The following is a 14,433-nucleotide window of genomic DNA, read 5'->3' as shown; positions in this document are numbered from 1 at the left end:
TATTTCAAAAGATTTTCATGAAAATTGGTCAGAATGTTCACCTTGATGGTATCTAGGTCAAGTTCGAAACTGGGTCACGTTTCTTCAAAAAGTAGGTCAGTAGGTCTAATAATAGAAAAACATTGTGACCTCTCTAAAGGCCATATTTTTCATGGGATCTGTATGAAAGTTAGTCTGAATGTTCATCTGGATGATATCTAGGTCAAGTTCGAAACTGGGTCACGTGCGATCAAAAACTAGGTCAGTAGGTTTAAAAATAGAAAAACCTTGTGACCTGTCTAGAGGCCATATATTTCATGAGATCTTCATGAAAATTGGTCAGAATGTTCACCTTGATGATATCTAGGTCAAGTTCAAAAGTGGGTCACGTGCCATCAAAAACTAGGTCAGTAGGTCAAATAATAGAAAAACCTTGTGACCTCTCTAGAGGCCATATTTTTCATGGGATCTGTATTAAAGTTGGTCTGAATGTTCATCTTGATAATATCTAGGTCAAGTTCGAAACTGGGTCACTTCCCTTCTAAAACTAGGTCAGTAGGTCAAATAATAGAAAAACCTTGTGACCTCTCTAAAGGCCATATTTTTCATGGGATCTGTATGAAAATTGGTCAGAATGTTCATCTTGATGATATCTAGGTGAAGTTCGAAACAGGGTCATGTGCGGTCAAAAACTAGGTCAGTAGGTCAAATAATAGAAAAACGTTGTGACCTCTCTAGAGGCCATATTTTTCATGGGATCTGTATGAAACTTGGTCTGAATGTTCATCTTGATGATATCTAGGTCAGGTTTGAAAGTGGGTCACATGCCCTCTAAAACTAGGTCAGTAGGTCAAATAATAGAAAAACCTTGTGACCTCTCTAAAGACCATATTTTTCATGGGATCTGTATGAAAATTGGTCTGAATGTTCATCTTGATGATATCTAGGTCAAGTTCGATACAGGGTCACGTGCGGTCAAAAACTAGGTCAGTAGGTCTAAAAATAGAAAAACCTTGTGACCTCTCTAGAGGCCATACTTGTGTATGGATCTCCATAAAAATTGGTCAGAATGTTCATCTTGATGATATCTAGGTCAAGTTTGAAACTGGGTCAAGTGCCATAAAAACTAGGTCAATAGGTCAAATAATAGAAAAACCTTGTGACCTCTCTAGAGACCATATTTTTCAATTGATCTTAATGAAAATTGGTTAGAATTTTTTGTGATCGCGCAGCGTCCGTCGTCCGTCCGTCCGTGCGTGCGTAAACTTTTTGCTTGTGACCACTCTAGAGGTCACATTTTTCATGGGATCTTTATGAAAGTTGGTCAGAATGTTCACCTTGATGATATCTAGGTCAAGTTCGAAACTGGGTCATGTGCAGTCAAAAACTAGGTCAGTAGGTCTAAAAATAGAAAAACCTTGTGACCTCTCTAGAGGCCATATTTTTCAATGGATCTTCATGAAAATTGGTCAGAATGTTTATCTTGATAATATCTAGATCAAGTTCGAAACTGGGTCAACTGCGATCAAAAACTAGGTCAGTAGGTCAAATAATAGAAAATCCTTGTGACCTCTCTAGAGGTCATATTTTTTATGGGATCTGCATGAAAATTAGTCAGAATGTTCGTCTTGATGATATCTAGGTCAAGTTCGAAACTGGGTCACGTCCGGTCCAAAACTAGGTCAGTAGGTCAAATAATAGAAAAACCTTGTGACCTCTGTAGAGGCCGTATTTTTCATGGGATCTGCATGAAAATTGGTCAGAATGTTGATCTTCATGATATCTAGGTCAAATTTGAAACTGGGTCGACTGCGGTCAAAAACTAGGTCAGTAGGTCAAATAATAGAAAATCCTTGTTACCTCTCTAGAGGTCATATTTTTCATGGGATCTGCATGAAAATTGGTCAGAATGTTCATCTCGATGATATCTAGGTCAAGTTCGAAGCTGGGTCACGTCCGGTCCAAAACTAGGTCACTAGGTCAAATAATAGAAAAACCTTGTGACCTCTGTAGAGGCCATATATTTCATAGGATCTGCATGAAAATTGGTCAGAATGTTCATCTTGATCATATATAGGTCAAGTTCGAAACTGGGTCAACTGCGTTCCAAAACTAGGTCAGTAGGTCTAAAAATAGAAAATCCTTGTGATCTCCCTAGAGGCCATATTTTTCAATGGATCTTCATGAAAATTGGTGAGAATGTTCACCTTGATGATATCTAGGTCTTTTTTGAAACTGGGTCACGTGCAATCCAAAACTAGGTCAGTTGGTCAAATAATAGAAAAACCTTGTGACCTCTCTAAAGGTCATATTTTTCATGGGATCTGCATGAAGATTGGTCAGAATGTTCATCTTGATGATATCTAAGTCAAGTTCGAAACTGGGTTACGTGCAATCAAAAACTAGGTCAGTAGGTCAAATAATAGAAAAACCTTGTGACCTCTGTAGAGGCCAGATTTTTCATGGGATCTGCATGAAAATTGGTCAGAATGTTCATCTTGATAATATCTAGGTCAAGATTGAAACTGGGTCACATGTGGTCAAAAACTAGGTCAGTAGGTCAAAAAATAGAAAAAACTTGTGACCTCTCTAGAGGCCATATTTTTCATGGGATCTTTATGAAAGTTGGTCTGAATGTTCATCTTGATGATATCTAGGTCAAATTTGAAACTGGGTCAACTGCGATCAAAAACTAGGTCACTAGGTCTAAACATAGAAAAACCTTGTGACCTCTATAGAGGCCATATTTTTCAATGGATCTTCATGAAAACTGGTGAGAATGTTCACCTTGATGATATCTAGGTCAAGTACAAAACTGGGTCACATGCCTTCAAAAACTAGTTCATTATGTCAAATAATAGAAAAACCTTGTGATTTCTCTAGAGGCCATATCTTTCAATGGATCTTCATGAAAATTGGTCAGAATTTTTATCTTGATGATATCTAGGTCAAGTTCAGAACTAGGTCACATGAGCTCTAAAACTAGGTCACTATGTCAAATAATAGAAAAAACGACGTCATACTCAGTTCATGTGGGGACAGGTGAGCGATTCAGGACCATCATGGTCCTCGTGTATCTTGATAATATCTGGGTCAAGTTCAAAACTGGGTCACATGAGCTCAAAAACTAGGCCACTATGTCAAATAATAGAAAAAACGATGTCATATTCAAAACTGGGTCATGTGGGAAGAGGTGAGCGATTCAGGACCATCATGGTCCTCTTGTTTAATATTTTACACTAAAAGGCCTTTATTTCCATAGATTGGAGCCTTTATAAAAACCTTTATTTTTGTTCAGGCCTGCTAGGAGGCCTGTATTATGTAATCTGACAATGTTTACCAGTGCTCCAGCTAGGATTAAAAAAGGGCAGGGTGCTGGCACTGAAAAGGGCACTTCTGGGGTTGGGGTCGGTCTGGGACCGTGTTCCCCTGGGAAAGAAATATAACTTGTCCATGCATCCAGTGCCTTTTAACATACTTTAGGCATGGAATTTGGCATAATTTAGGCATGTTTTTTTGTCACACTTTAGGCATGGTATAAGGCATACTTTGTCTTCTAATATGCTACGTCTGTCATCTCTAATACACCTATTTATTAACTAAAAATTCTGCTGTTTGTATTTTACTTGGCATTGATTATCAACTTGTAACATTTCTTTGTAATTGCATACTGTATAACAATATCTATGTGTTTAGGCCTATTTTACTTGTTACAATTTCAGTACACATTTCCATTTACTTGATATTTATAAATATATACGTCCAACATATATACAGCAAATAAAGTTTTAACTTCCACTTAAATAAATGAAATCAGGCAATGTTTTTAACTTACAACAGTCTAAAAGCAAATTTAGCACTTGTAATAGAACGTAATCCGGGTATCCAAAATTTTATATCCGGGTATAGTTACACTTTTTTCTAAAAGTCGTTTAATGTCCAGTTTAAACAATATTTTTGAAAAGTTATTATGATGCAACACCAGTTTAACAGCATTTTACAGTATCTGACATTAAAGTGTACCCTGTCATAACATCTTGGTAAACTAATTTCAAAGAAACCTTCATAAAAAATCCGCAATTTCACAAAGCAGATGACAACCTACTTTCGATTTCAAAAACTTGTAAAACGATAAAATCAAAATATTTTCCTATTTAAATTTGATTGTGATCGATTTTTATTAATTAGATTTAAATGTCTTTGTCTGGACTTAAGTTTCAGTTGTGTATAAAGGGATATTTACGATTATATTACTGAAAACGAAAGTACACTTTGACAGGTGGCGCGAAAATGATAATGATTTCAGACTGGTTTGCAAACTGTTTTAACACTAAGGTTCTGTGATTTTAATGCTAGTGGAGCAGTCTAAAATATCATGGTCTGCCTCGGGCACGATTACAGCAGGTAATTGTTTGCTAATTATATCAATGCCCCCCCCCCCCCCCCCCCCCCCCCCCCCCGCGTGTATCACCCGATAAAAGGGGGCAGTAAAGCAGTGTATTATAATCACTGAGGCAAAAAAGGAAAGTTTGGCTAAAAAAAGAAATGAACGGTTGTAAAACGGGCAGGGTGCCTGGCGGGGCAACAGGGTGGAACGATTTTCGGAACGGGCAATGCGCCCTGCTGTAAATAGCTAGCTGGAGCACTGTTTACCATTGAGCAAGGTTATAGGATGTAAGAAAAGGAAGTTGTAAATCTGCAAGTGTGATTGCTTTATTCTTTAAATTGAAGAATATGGTGTTATGATGTCCATCTTTCGGGTCAGAAATTTTCTGTTGACAACATTAACTGAACACCACATATATTGATAAATTTACAAAATATTTCTGAGCAAGGTGGCAGCTTTGCAGGTTAAGCAAAGACTGTATTATGTAATCTGACAATGTTTACCATTGAGCAAGGTTATAGGATGTAAGAAAAGGAAGTTGTATTTCTGCAAGTGTGATTGCTTTATTCTTTGAATTGAAGAATATGGTGTTATGATGTCCATCTTTCGGGTCAGAATTTTTCTGTTGACAACCCTAACTGAACACCCAAACAGCAACTCTATTGAAGTTAGTAAGATGCAAGTGAGAAGAAAAATAACTTGGTTCAATCTTTTATAAAAAGTTTAAAGCTCCCAGGTAACATAATTTTACTGTATTTCAGAGTTGTTGAGTTCCAGTCATACAGTGACATGAAGAGGGCTATTGATAAACTTGATGGCTCAGAGATCAATGGCAGAAAAATCAAACTGATAGAAGACAGACCAAAAAAACGCAGGAGGTGAGTTCTCTATAATTTCCAAAATAAATGCATTACTCTGTTAATTACATTGGATCATTATGAAAGTGAGGCTTTGGCAAAAAATTGAACTAGAGTAAGTATATTTTGACAACAGTTACAACAGTTTTGTGTAAGAACCATTGGTGGTCATTATAGCGGGTTTCCACTGTACTTGTAATTCTTAAAAGTTTATTGTAGAGGACATTGTTTGGATTTAGCAATGATGTTTGGTTCAAGACGGGTCTGATGTTGATGATAACCTGACCTTCTGAGCTGTAATTCAAACTGACTTCCTAATCAAGTCATGTCCTGTTATAAATCTGTTGTAAACAGTATTACTTACTTTAATTAACGTTTGCTGAAGAATTGAAAAAATTGATATACTAGAGTGCCCTTATCCATTTGATCGAATTGCTGTTCATATTTCAAAAAGAATTTCACCCAGTCCTCCAACTTCGCCTGATTGTTATTCAGCATGGGAAATTTTACAGCAGGGGTATTTATTTGGATCTCACACTGTTACGCCCGCCCGCTTAGCTCAGTAGGTAAGAGCGTTGGTCTACGGATCGCGGGGTCGCGAGTTCGATCCTCGGGCGGGGCGTATGTTCTCCGTGACTATTTGATAAACGACATTGTGTCTGAAATCATTAGTCCTCCACCTCTGATAATTCATGTGGGGAAGTTGGCAGTTACTTGCGGAGAACAGGTTTGTACTGGTACAGAATCCAGGAACACTGGTTAGGTTAACTGCCCGCCGTTATATGACTGAAATACTGTTGAAAAACGGCGTTAAACCCAAAACAAACAAACAAACAAACACACTGTTACGGCCCTTGACTTAGTAAAACAGTATGCATAAAAAGGGCCCACGTTTGTGCCGCATGTATCTCAAAAAGTATTTGACCCAGTATTATGAAACATTACAGGAATATTATTCAGCATGTGAAGTTGTGCACCTAAAATTTTGTTATCACTGCCAGACTAGAGTTACGGTTCTTGACTTGGTAAAAAAGACTCGTATATGTCGCACATATCTGTAAAAGGAATGAACCTAGGGTCATGAACCTGAGCACCTGGATTTTGCTTCGAATTTCTGTCAGTCAGACAAGAGGTATGGGCCTTGATTGTCCTAAATACATGTATTCATGAGTAGCATACAAAATTTGTGTTGTATGTATCTAAAAATAGTATTTGCAATGTACTGTGTCAGTGCATGCGGGGGGTACATTCATCACCTTTAGTGATAGCTCTAGTTCACCTAGTCATGAAACAATGTTCAGTGACAGGAGTTGGCTGGTAGGGAGCACCTGTGCCCTATGGGCACACATCTAGTTTTTAATACCCCGCCACAAGTGGTTGGGGGTTATAGGAATGGTCTCCGTCCGTCTGTCCGTAACACTTTTGTGTCCGCTCTATGTCTCCTAAACCCCTTGAAGGATTTTCATCAAACTTGGGTCAAATGATCACCTCATCAAGACGATGTGCAGAACACATGAGTCAGCCATGCCTGCTCAAGGTCAAGGTCACAACTGAGGGTCAAAGGTTTGAGTCTTCCATTTTGTGTCTGCTCTATATCTCCTAAACCCCTTGAAGGATTTTCATCAAACTTGGGTCAAATGATCACCTCATCAAGGCGATGTGCAGAACTCATGAGCCAGTCATACCAGCTCAAGGTCAAGGTCACAACTCAAGGTCAAAGGTTTTAGCCTTCCATTTTGTGTCCGCTCTTTATCTCCGAAACCCCTTGAAGGATTTTCATCAAACTTGGGTCAAATGATCACCTCATCAAGACGATATGCAGAACCCATGAGTCAGTCATGCCGACTCAAGGTCAAGGTCACAACGGAGGTTCAAAGGTTTGAGCCTTCCATTTTGTGTCTGCTCTTAAACCCCTTGAAGGATTTTCATCAAACTTGGGTCAAATGATCACCTTATCAAGGCGATGTGAAGAACTGAGCCAGTCATACCGGCTCAAGGTCAAAGGTTTTAGCCTTCCATTTCGTGTCCGCTCTATATCTCCTAAACCCCTTCAAGAATTTTATAAAACTTGGGTCAAATGATCACCTTATCAAAACGATGTGCAGAACTTATGAGTCAGCCATGCTGGCTCAAGGTCAAGGTCACAGCTTAGGGTCAAAGGTTTGAGCCTTCCATTTTGTGTCCACACTGTATCTCCTAGACCCCTTGAAGGCTTTTCATCAAACTTTGGTCAAATGATCACCTCATCAAGAGCTCATGAGTCAGCCATGTCAACACAAGGTCAAGGTCACAACTCAAGGTCAAAGGTTTTAGCTCTGTATCTCCTAAACCCCTTGAAGGATTTTCATGAAACTTTGGTCAAATGATCACCTCATCAAGACGTTGTGCAGAATTCATGGGTCAGCCATATCGTCAAGGTCACAGCTAAAGGTCAAAGGTTTACCCTTTCACTATCCATAACAGTGGCGGGGGATTTAGCTGTCTTTCAGACTGCCTTGTATTTCAGGCACTTGTGATGTTTTTGTTTTTAGCTCACCTGAGCACTTCCTGCTCAAAGGCGAGCTTTAGTGATCGCCCTGTGTCAGTCGTCCGTCCGTCGTCAACAATTTGACTGTTAACACTCTAGAGGTCACAATTTTGGCCCAGACTTAATGAAACTTGGTCAGAATGTTACCCTCAATAAAATATTGGACGAGTTCGATATTGGGTCATCAGGGGTCAAAAACTAGGTAACCAGGTCAAATCAAAGGAAAAGCTTGTTAAGTAGAGGTCACAATTTTGGCCCAATCTTAATGAAACTTGGTCAGAATGTTACCCTCAATAAAATATTGGACGAGTTCGATATTAGGTCATCTGGGGTCAAAAACTAGGTCACCAGGTCAAATCAAAGGAAAAGCTTGTTAACACTCTAGAGGTCACGTTTTTGGCCCAGTCTTAATGAAACTTGGTCAGAATGTTACCTTTAATAAAATCTTGGACGAGTTCGATATTGGGTCATCTGGGGTCAAAAACCAGGTCACCAGGTCAAATCAAAGGAAAAGCTTGTTAACACTCTAGAGGTCACAATTTGGGCCCAATCTGAATGAAACTTGGTCAGAATGTTACCTTCAATAAAGTCTTGGACGAGTTTGATATTGGGTCATGCAGGGTAAAAAACTAGGTCTGACACCAGGTCAAATCAAGGAAAAGCTTGTTAACACTCTAGAGGCCAGATTTAGGACTATCTTCATGAAACTTGGTCAGAATGTTAATCTTGATGATCTCAAGGTCCAGTTTGAATCTTGGTCATTTTGGATTAAAAACTAGGTCACCAGGTCAAATCAAAGGAAAAGCTAGTTTACACTGTAGAGGCCACATTTATGACCATATCTTAATGAAACTTGGTCAGAATGTTAATCTTGATGATCTATAAGTCAAGTTCAAATCTGGGTCGGATGGGGTAAAAAACTAGGTCACTAGGTCAAATCAAAGGAAAAGCTTGTTAACTCTCTAGTGGCCACATTTATGACTGTATCTTCACGAAACTTAGTCAGAATGTTAATCTTGGTGATCTTTAGGTCAAGTTTTAATCTGGGTCATGTCTGGTCAAAAGCTAGGTCACTGGGTCAAATCGAAGGAAAAGCTATTTAACACTTTGGAGGCCACATTTATGACCATATCTTAATGAAACTTTGTCAGAATGTTAATCTTGATCTTTAGGTCAGTAGGTCAGGTGAGTGATACAGGGCCTTCATGGCCCTCTTGTTTTTAATTTCACTTTGCAAGAGTTATAGCCCTTTACTTCCTCGAAAAATTAGTTTGTACCTTATGTTTATAAAAATGTACTTGACCTAGTCATAAAACATTAGATTGTTATACCCCCACCAAACATGTTTGAGGGGGGTATATAGGAGTCAGTTTTGTCGCGTCCCGTCCCGTCCCGTCCCGAAATCTATTATCTCAGTTATTACCAAATGGATTTGATTCAAACTTAAAATACATGTTCCACCTTATCACCCACATCATGTGACACAAGGTGCATAACTCTTGACACCAAGTTTTCATGAATTATGTCCCCTTTTACTAAGAATTTAAGGTTAATTTTGTTGTATTTTCACTATATCTCAGTTATTACTAAATGGATTTGATTCAAACTTAAAATAGATGTTCCACCTCATCACCCACATCATGTGACATAAGGTGCATAACTCTGACACAATTTTTTTTTATGAATTATGCCCCTTTTTACTTAGAATTTAAGGTTGATTTTGATGTATTTTCACTTTATCTCAGTTACTACTGAATGGATTTGATTCAAACTTAAAATAGATGTTCCACCTCATCACCCACATCATGTGCCCACATCATGTGACACAAGGTGCATAACTCTGACACCAAGCTTTCATGAATTATGTCCCCTTTTACTTAGAATTTAAGGCTAATTTTGTTGTATTTTCACTATATCTCAATTATTACAAAATGGATTTGATTCAAACTTAAAATAGATGTTCCACCTCATCACCCACATCATGTGCCCACATCATGTGACACAAGGTGCATAACTCTGACACCAAGCTTTCATGAATTATGTCCCCTTTTACTTAGAATTTAAGGCTAATTTTGTTGTATTTTCACTATATCTCAATTATTACAAAATGGATTTGATTCAAACTTAAAATAGATGTTCCACCTCATCACCCACATCATGTGACACAAGGTGCATAACTCTGACACTATTTTTCTTGAAGTGTGTCCCCTTTTACTTAGAATTTAAGGTTGATTTTGATGTATTTTCTCTATATCTCATTCTGATTGGCTTAGAGCCAAAGGGAAGTAACCTTTTTTAGCTCACCTGTCACAAAGTGACAAGGTGAGCTTTTGTGATCGCACTGCGTGCGTGCGTCCGTAAACTTTTGCTTGTGACCACTCTAGAGGTCACATTTTTCATGGGATCTTTATGAAAGTTGGTCAGAATGTTCACCTTGATGATATCTAGGTCAAGTTCGAAACTGGGTCACGTGCCATCAAAAACTAGGTCAGTAGGTCTAAAAATAGAAAAACCTTGTGACCTCTCTAGAGGCCATATATTTCACAAGATCTTCATTAAAATTGGTCAGAATGTTCACCTTGATGATATCTAGGTCAAGTTCGAAACTGGGTCATGTGGGATCAAAAACTAGGTCAGTAGGTCTAAAAATAGAAAAACCTTGTGACCTCTCTAGAGGCCATATTTTTCATGAGATCTTCATGAATATTGGTCAGAATGTTCACCTTGATGATATCTAGGTCAAGTTCGAAACTGGGTCACGTGGGGTCAAAAACTAGGTCATTAGGTCTTAAAATAGAAAAACCTTTTGACCTCTCTAGAGGCCATATTTCTCAATGGATCTTCATGAAAATTGGTCAGAATGCTCACCTTGATGATATCTAGGTCAAGTTCGAAACTGGGTCACATGGGGGTAAAAACTAGGTCAGTAGATCTAAAAATAGAAAAACCTTGTGACCTCTCTAGAGGCCATATTTTTCATGAGATCTTCATGAATTATGGTCAGAATGTTCACCTTGATGATATCTAGGTCAAGTTTGAAACTGGGTCATGTTTGGTCAAAAACTAGGTCAGTAGGTCTAAAAATAGAAAAACCTTGTGACCTCTCTAGAGGCCATATATCTCAATGGATCTTCATGAAAATTGGTCAGAATGTTCACCTTGATGATATCTAGGTAAAGTTCGAAACTGGGTCACGTGCGGTCAAAAACTAGGTCAGTAGGTCTAAAAATAGAAAAACCTTGTGACCTCTCTAGAGGCCATATTTTTCAATGGATCTTCAGGAAAATTGGTCAGAATGTTTACCTTGATGATATCTAGATCAAGTTCGAAACTGGGTCACGTGGGGTTAAAAACTAGGTCAGTAGATCTAAAAATAGAAAAACCTTGTGACCTCTCTAGAGGCCATATTTTTCATGAGATCTTCATGAATATTGGTCAGAATGTTCACCTTGATGATATCTAGGTCAGGTTCGAAACTGGGTCACGTGGGGTCAAAAACTAGGTCAGTAGGTCTAAAAATAGAAAAACCTGTGACCTCCCTAGAGGCCATATTTCTCAATGGATCTTCATGAAACTGGTGAGAATGTTCAGCTTGATGATATCTAGGTTAGGTTCGTAACTGGGTCATGTGCGGTCAAAAACTAGGTCAGTAGGTCGAAAAATACAAGAACCTTGTGACCTCTCTAGAGGCCATATTTTTCACGAGATCTTCATGAAAATTGGTGAGAATGTTCACCTTGATGATATCTAGGTCAAGTTTAAAAGTGGGTCACGTGCCTTCAAAAACTAGGTCATTAGGTCAAATAATAGAAAAAGCTTGTGACCTCTCTAGAGGCCATATTTTTCAATGGATCTTCATGAAAATTGGTCAGAATTTTTTATCTTAATGATATCTAGGTCACATGTGCTCAAAAACTAGGTCACTATGTTAAATAATAGAAATAACGACGTCATACTCAGTTCAACACTTGGTCATGTGGGGATAGGTGAGCGATTCAGGACCATCATGGTCCTCTTGTTTAACCTTTGTACTGAGTTTCTTTCCCTTAAATTCCAGGAATTAGTCTATTTTTAGAAATCCTATTTTTAGATTTTCAATATTTTAGGTATTTTTCTAACTTTTTTATTATAAGTCCTATGTAAAAAGTAAAAACATTTTTCTGTGGTAACATGGGTCGGTAAGACACTTTTTTGTATTCACTTTTAGTGTATCTCTAATATTAGAGATTTAATATATTTACTAGTATTACTATACTAGTATTATACTAGTATTACTTATATGTGGAAGCCCAGGATGTACTCCAAAGTATTTTTAAGATTCCTTATGGTTGCCATTCTTCTGTGACAAGACCGTATGGTGGGGGTATGAGTCACTCCTGTGACAGTTCTAGTTTTTATAGCATGTGAAATTGTGTACCTGGTGCTTTTTTTTTTGGATTTTCCACAACTAGGCCAGAATTATGGTCCTTCACTCAGTGAAAAATACACAAAGTTCTTAAAACTTGTATGTTGCAAACACGTTAAAAAAAATTCACCTACAGCCATGAAACCATGAACAGTAACAGGAGAAGGGGGACACCTGTGCCTTATGGACACACATGTAGTGGTTGTTTTGTTTTCAGGTCAACAAGGTCACGATCAGATAGTAGAAGTCGCAGCAGGTCACGATCTAGACGCAGGAGAAGTAGATCAAGGTCACGATCCAAGTCCCAGTCCAGATCCAAGTCAAGATCAGTCAGCAAAAGCAGGAGTAAGAGCAGATCGAAGAGCAGATCAAAAAGCAAATCCAAGTCGAGGTCTAGGTCAAGGTCCAAAAGTGCAGATAGAGAACCAGCCAAATCTAGATCGAGGTCAAGGTCAAAATCACCAGCACAAGAAGATGATAAGAACGATGAATGAACACTTAAAGGGCTTGAAACCAAGTCAGGGATTGTAGATATTTTAAACAGTGCATGTTCAATGCAACCAGTGAAATTCTGTTACCATCACATTTCACTGTTAATACATCACAAATGTTTTCAGCATTTTGTCCACATTTAAGTCGCATGCAGAGAGTAATAAATTGTTGTGAGATTGTTCAGAAGGAACGTTTTTACAGGTTTTCTGAATGTATTTGCCTTCAAGCTGTTAATTAGAAGTTGAGTCTGCTTCGTTATTCATTGATGTATATAAAGTGCTGCTGTTATTCCACATTAAATACCTTGGTGATAACCCCTTTCTAATGTTGGGGCAATTTGAATTTTAGGGCATTTGTACTGTTCACCAATAAATATTTGTTAGTAAAGTCGAAGTATTCAATCTACACCACTAAGTAAGATAAGGTAGCTCCTTAAATCTGTTATAAGCGATTTATGCATGTTTACAATGCAGATCTAGAAAAATATTTCTGCTATTGCTATAAAGCAGGTAATTTCAAGTGGTGCATAACTATTTAAAAAAAATAAAGAATGTTGTTGTAATTAAGCAAAATTGTATGCAGTTGTGCAAAGTAATTTTGCAAGCTGTAACAAGTCTAAAGGTAATGGAAAATGATGAATGCACTGTAGAAATGATACAAAGATGTGATATTAAAATTATATTTTGAGTCAGAAGCGAGTCTTTTGATTTTGTTGATATTTTATTTTTATTGTAAATATTGATAGTATTCCAGTTCAGAACTTGCATAAATATATAAAATATTAAAAATTTAGATCGAGTTTATTGTCCTGACAAGTGACACAAATTGCATAGCATTTTTATGCAGATGTTCACTGGGTCTAGTATGATAAGTATAAACGTGTGTAAGCTTCCAAATCTGATGACTTTGAAGAGAAATTCTGATCAAGGAAACCACAAACTGAAAATCTTGGTAGGAAGTTGCACGAGCTTGCTGCTGATGAGCAGTTAGAATTGAAATACTACCAATATTTTACTTCTGTACATGTGAATTCATAACATTTGTATAAAAATTTCATTTATTGTATATTTTTGTAAATATGAAAAAGGAAAATGTGCATTTGTCGGGCATACAGGACATGGATTATATGAATAAAAGATAAATAAAAGAAACTTGTTAAGATTTTTGAGTAGTACATTATTTACATAATTTAGGTACACTTGGATATCCAACTACATAGATGTGGAGCACAAGACCATGAATAGCCAGGTCAACGGTATGATCCCTGGTAACGAAGTTGTCTACAATGATTTAACAGAACACTATTGTTAATTCATCCTAGATTTCATACTTATGTTTCTTGTATGGGGAAGCAGATAGTTTCTGCTTTCTCTGTCTGTTCTGCAAGTCTTGTCTGGAATATTTCTCGGTAAAACTTGGGAAGCTTCATCCTCCAGAGGTCAGAAGAATTTTAGCTCGCCTGAACTAAGTGAGCTATTGGTATAGGTGGATGATTGGTTGTCCTGCGTTAACACTTTAACTTTAACATCTCTGAAACTAATGGTCATAACTGCATGAAACTTGGTCAGTAGCATCCTGCCGTATCAAGTTTGTTCAGCTTGGCCCTTTCAGGGGTCACCAGAGCTAAGGCCAGAGTTTTTTTATTTTTTGTTACTCGGATTTTGGGCAGAAAAAATGTTGACGGGAGGGAAAAAAATAAAAAGGCAGTAAAAATTACTAAAACAACAGACGATAAGTGATCACTTCAAATGTGTTGTCTGAAAGGATTTTAACACTTCTTTAATAC

General features: G+C 37.7%; 1 protein-coding gene across 2 annotated transcripts in view; it reads left to right on the top strand.

Annotated features, from left to right (window-relative positions):
- The window catches only part of LOC123536500 (serine/arginine-rich splicing factor 6-like), a 37,786-nt gene extending 23,988 nt beyond the window's left edge, over positions 1–13,798 (top strand). For both annotated transcript variants that reach the window (XM_053548847.1, XM_045319719.2), the window contains exons 7-8: positions 5,128–5,244; positions 12,373–13,798. In XM_053548847.1, coding sequence (XP_053404822.1) covers positions 5,128–5,244; positions 12,373–12,649 — 394 coding nt within the window. In that variant the 3' untranslated portion in view covers positions 12,650–13,798. The remainder of the gene's footprint in view (positions 1–5,127; positions 5,245–12,372) is intronic.
- The last annotated feature ends 635 nt before the right edge of the window (positions 13,799–14,433 follow it).

Source organism: Mercenaria mercenaria, chromosome 1 (genome assembly GCF_021730395.1).
Source record: "Mercenaria mercenaria strain notata chromosome 1, MADL_Memer_1, whole genome shotgun sequence".
Lineage (NCBI taxonomy): Eukaryota > Metazoa > Mollusca > Bivalvia > Venerida > Veneridae > Mercenaria > Mercenaria mercenaria.
The sequence above is the reverse complement of the archived record's forward strand: the minus strand, read 5'-3'. Positions and strand labels throughout refer to the sequence as shown.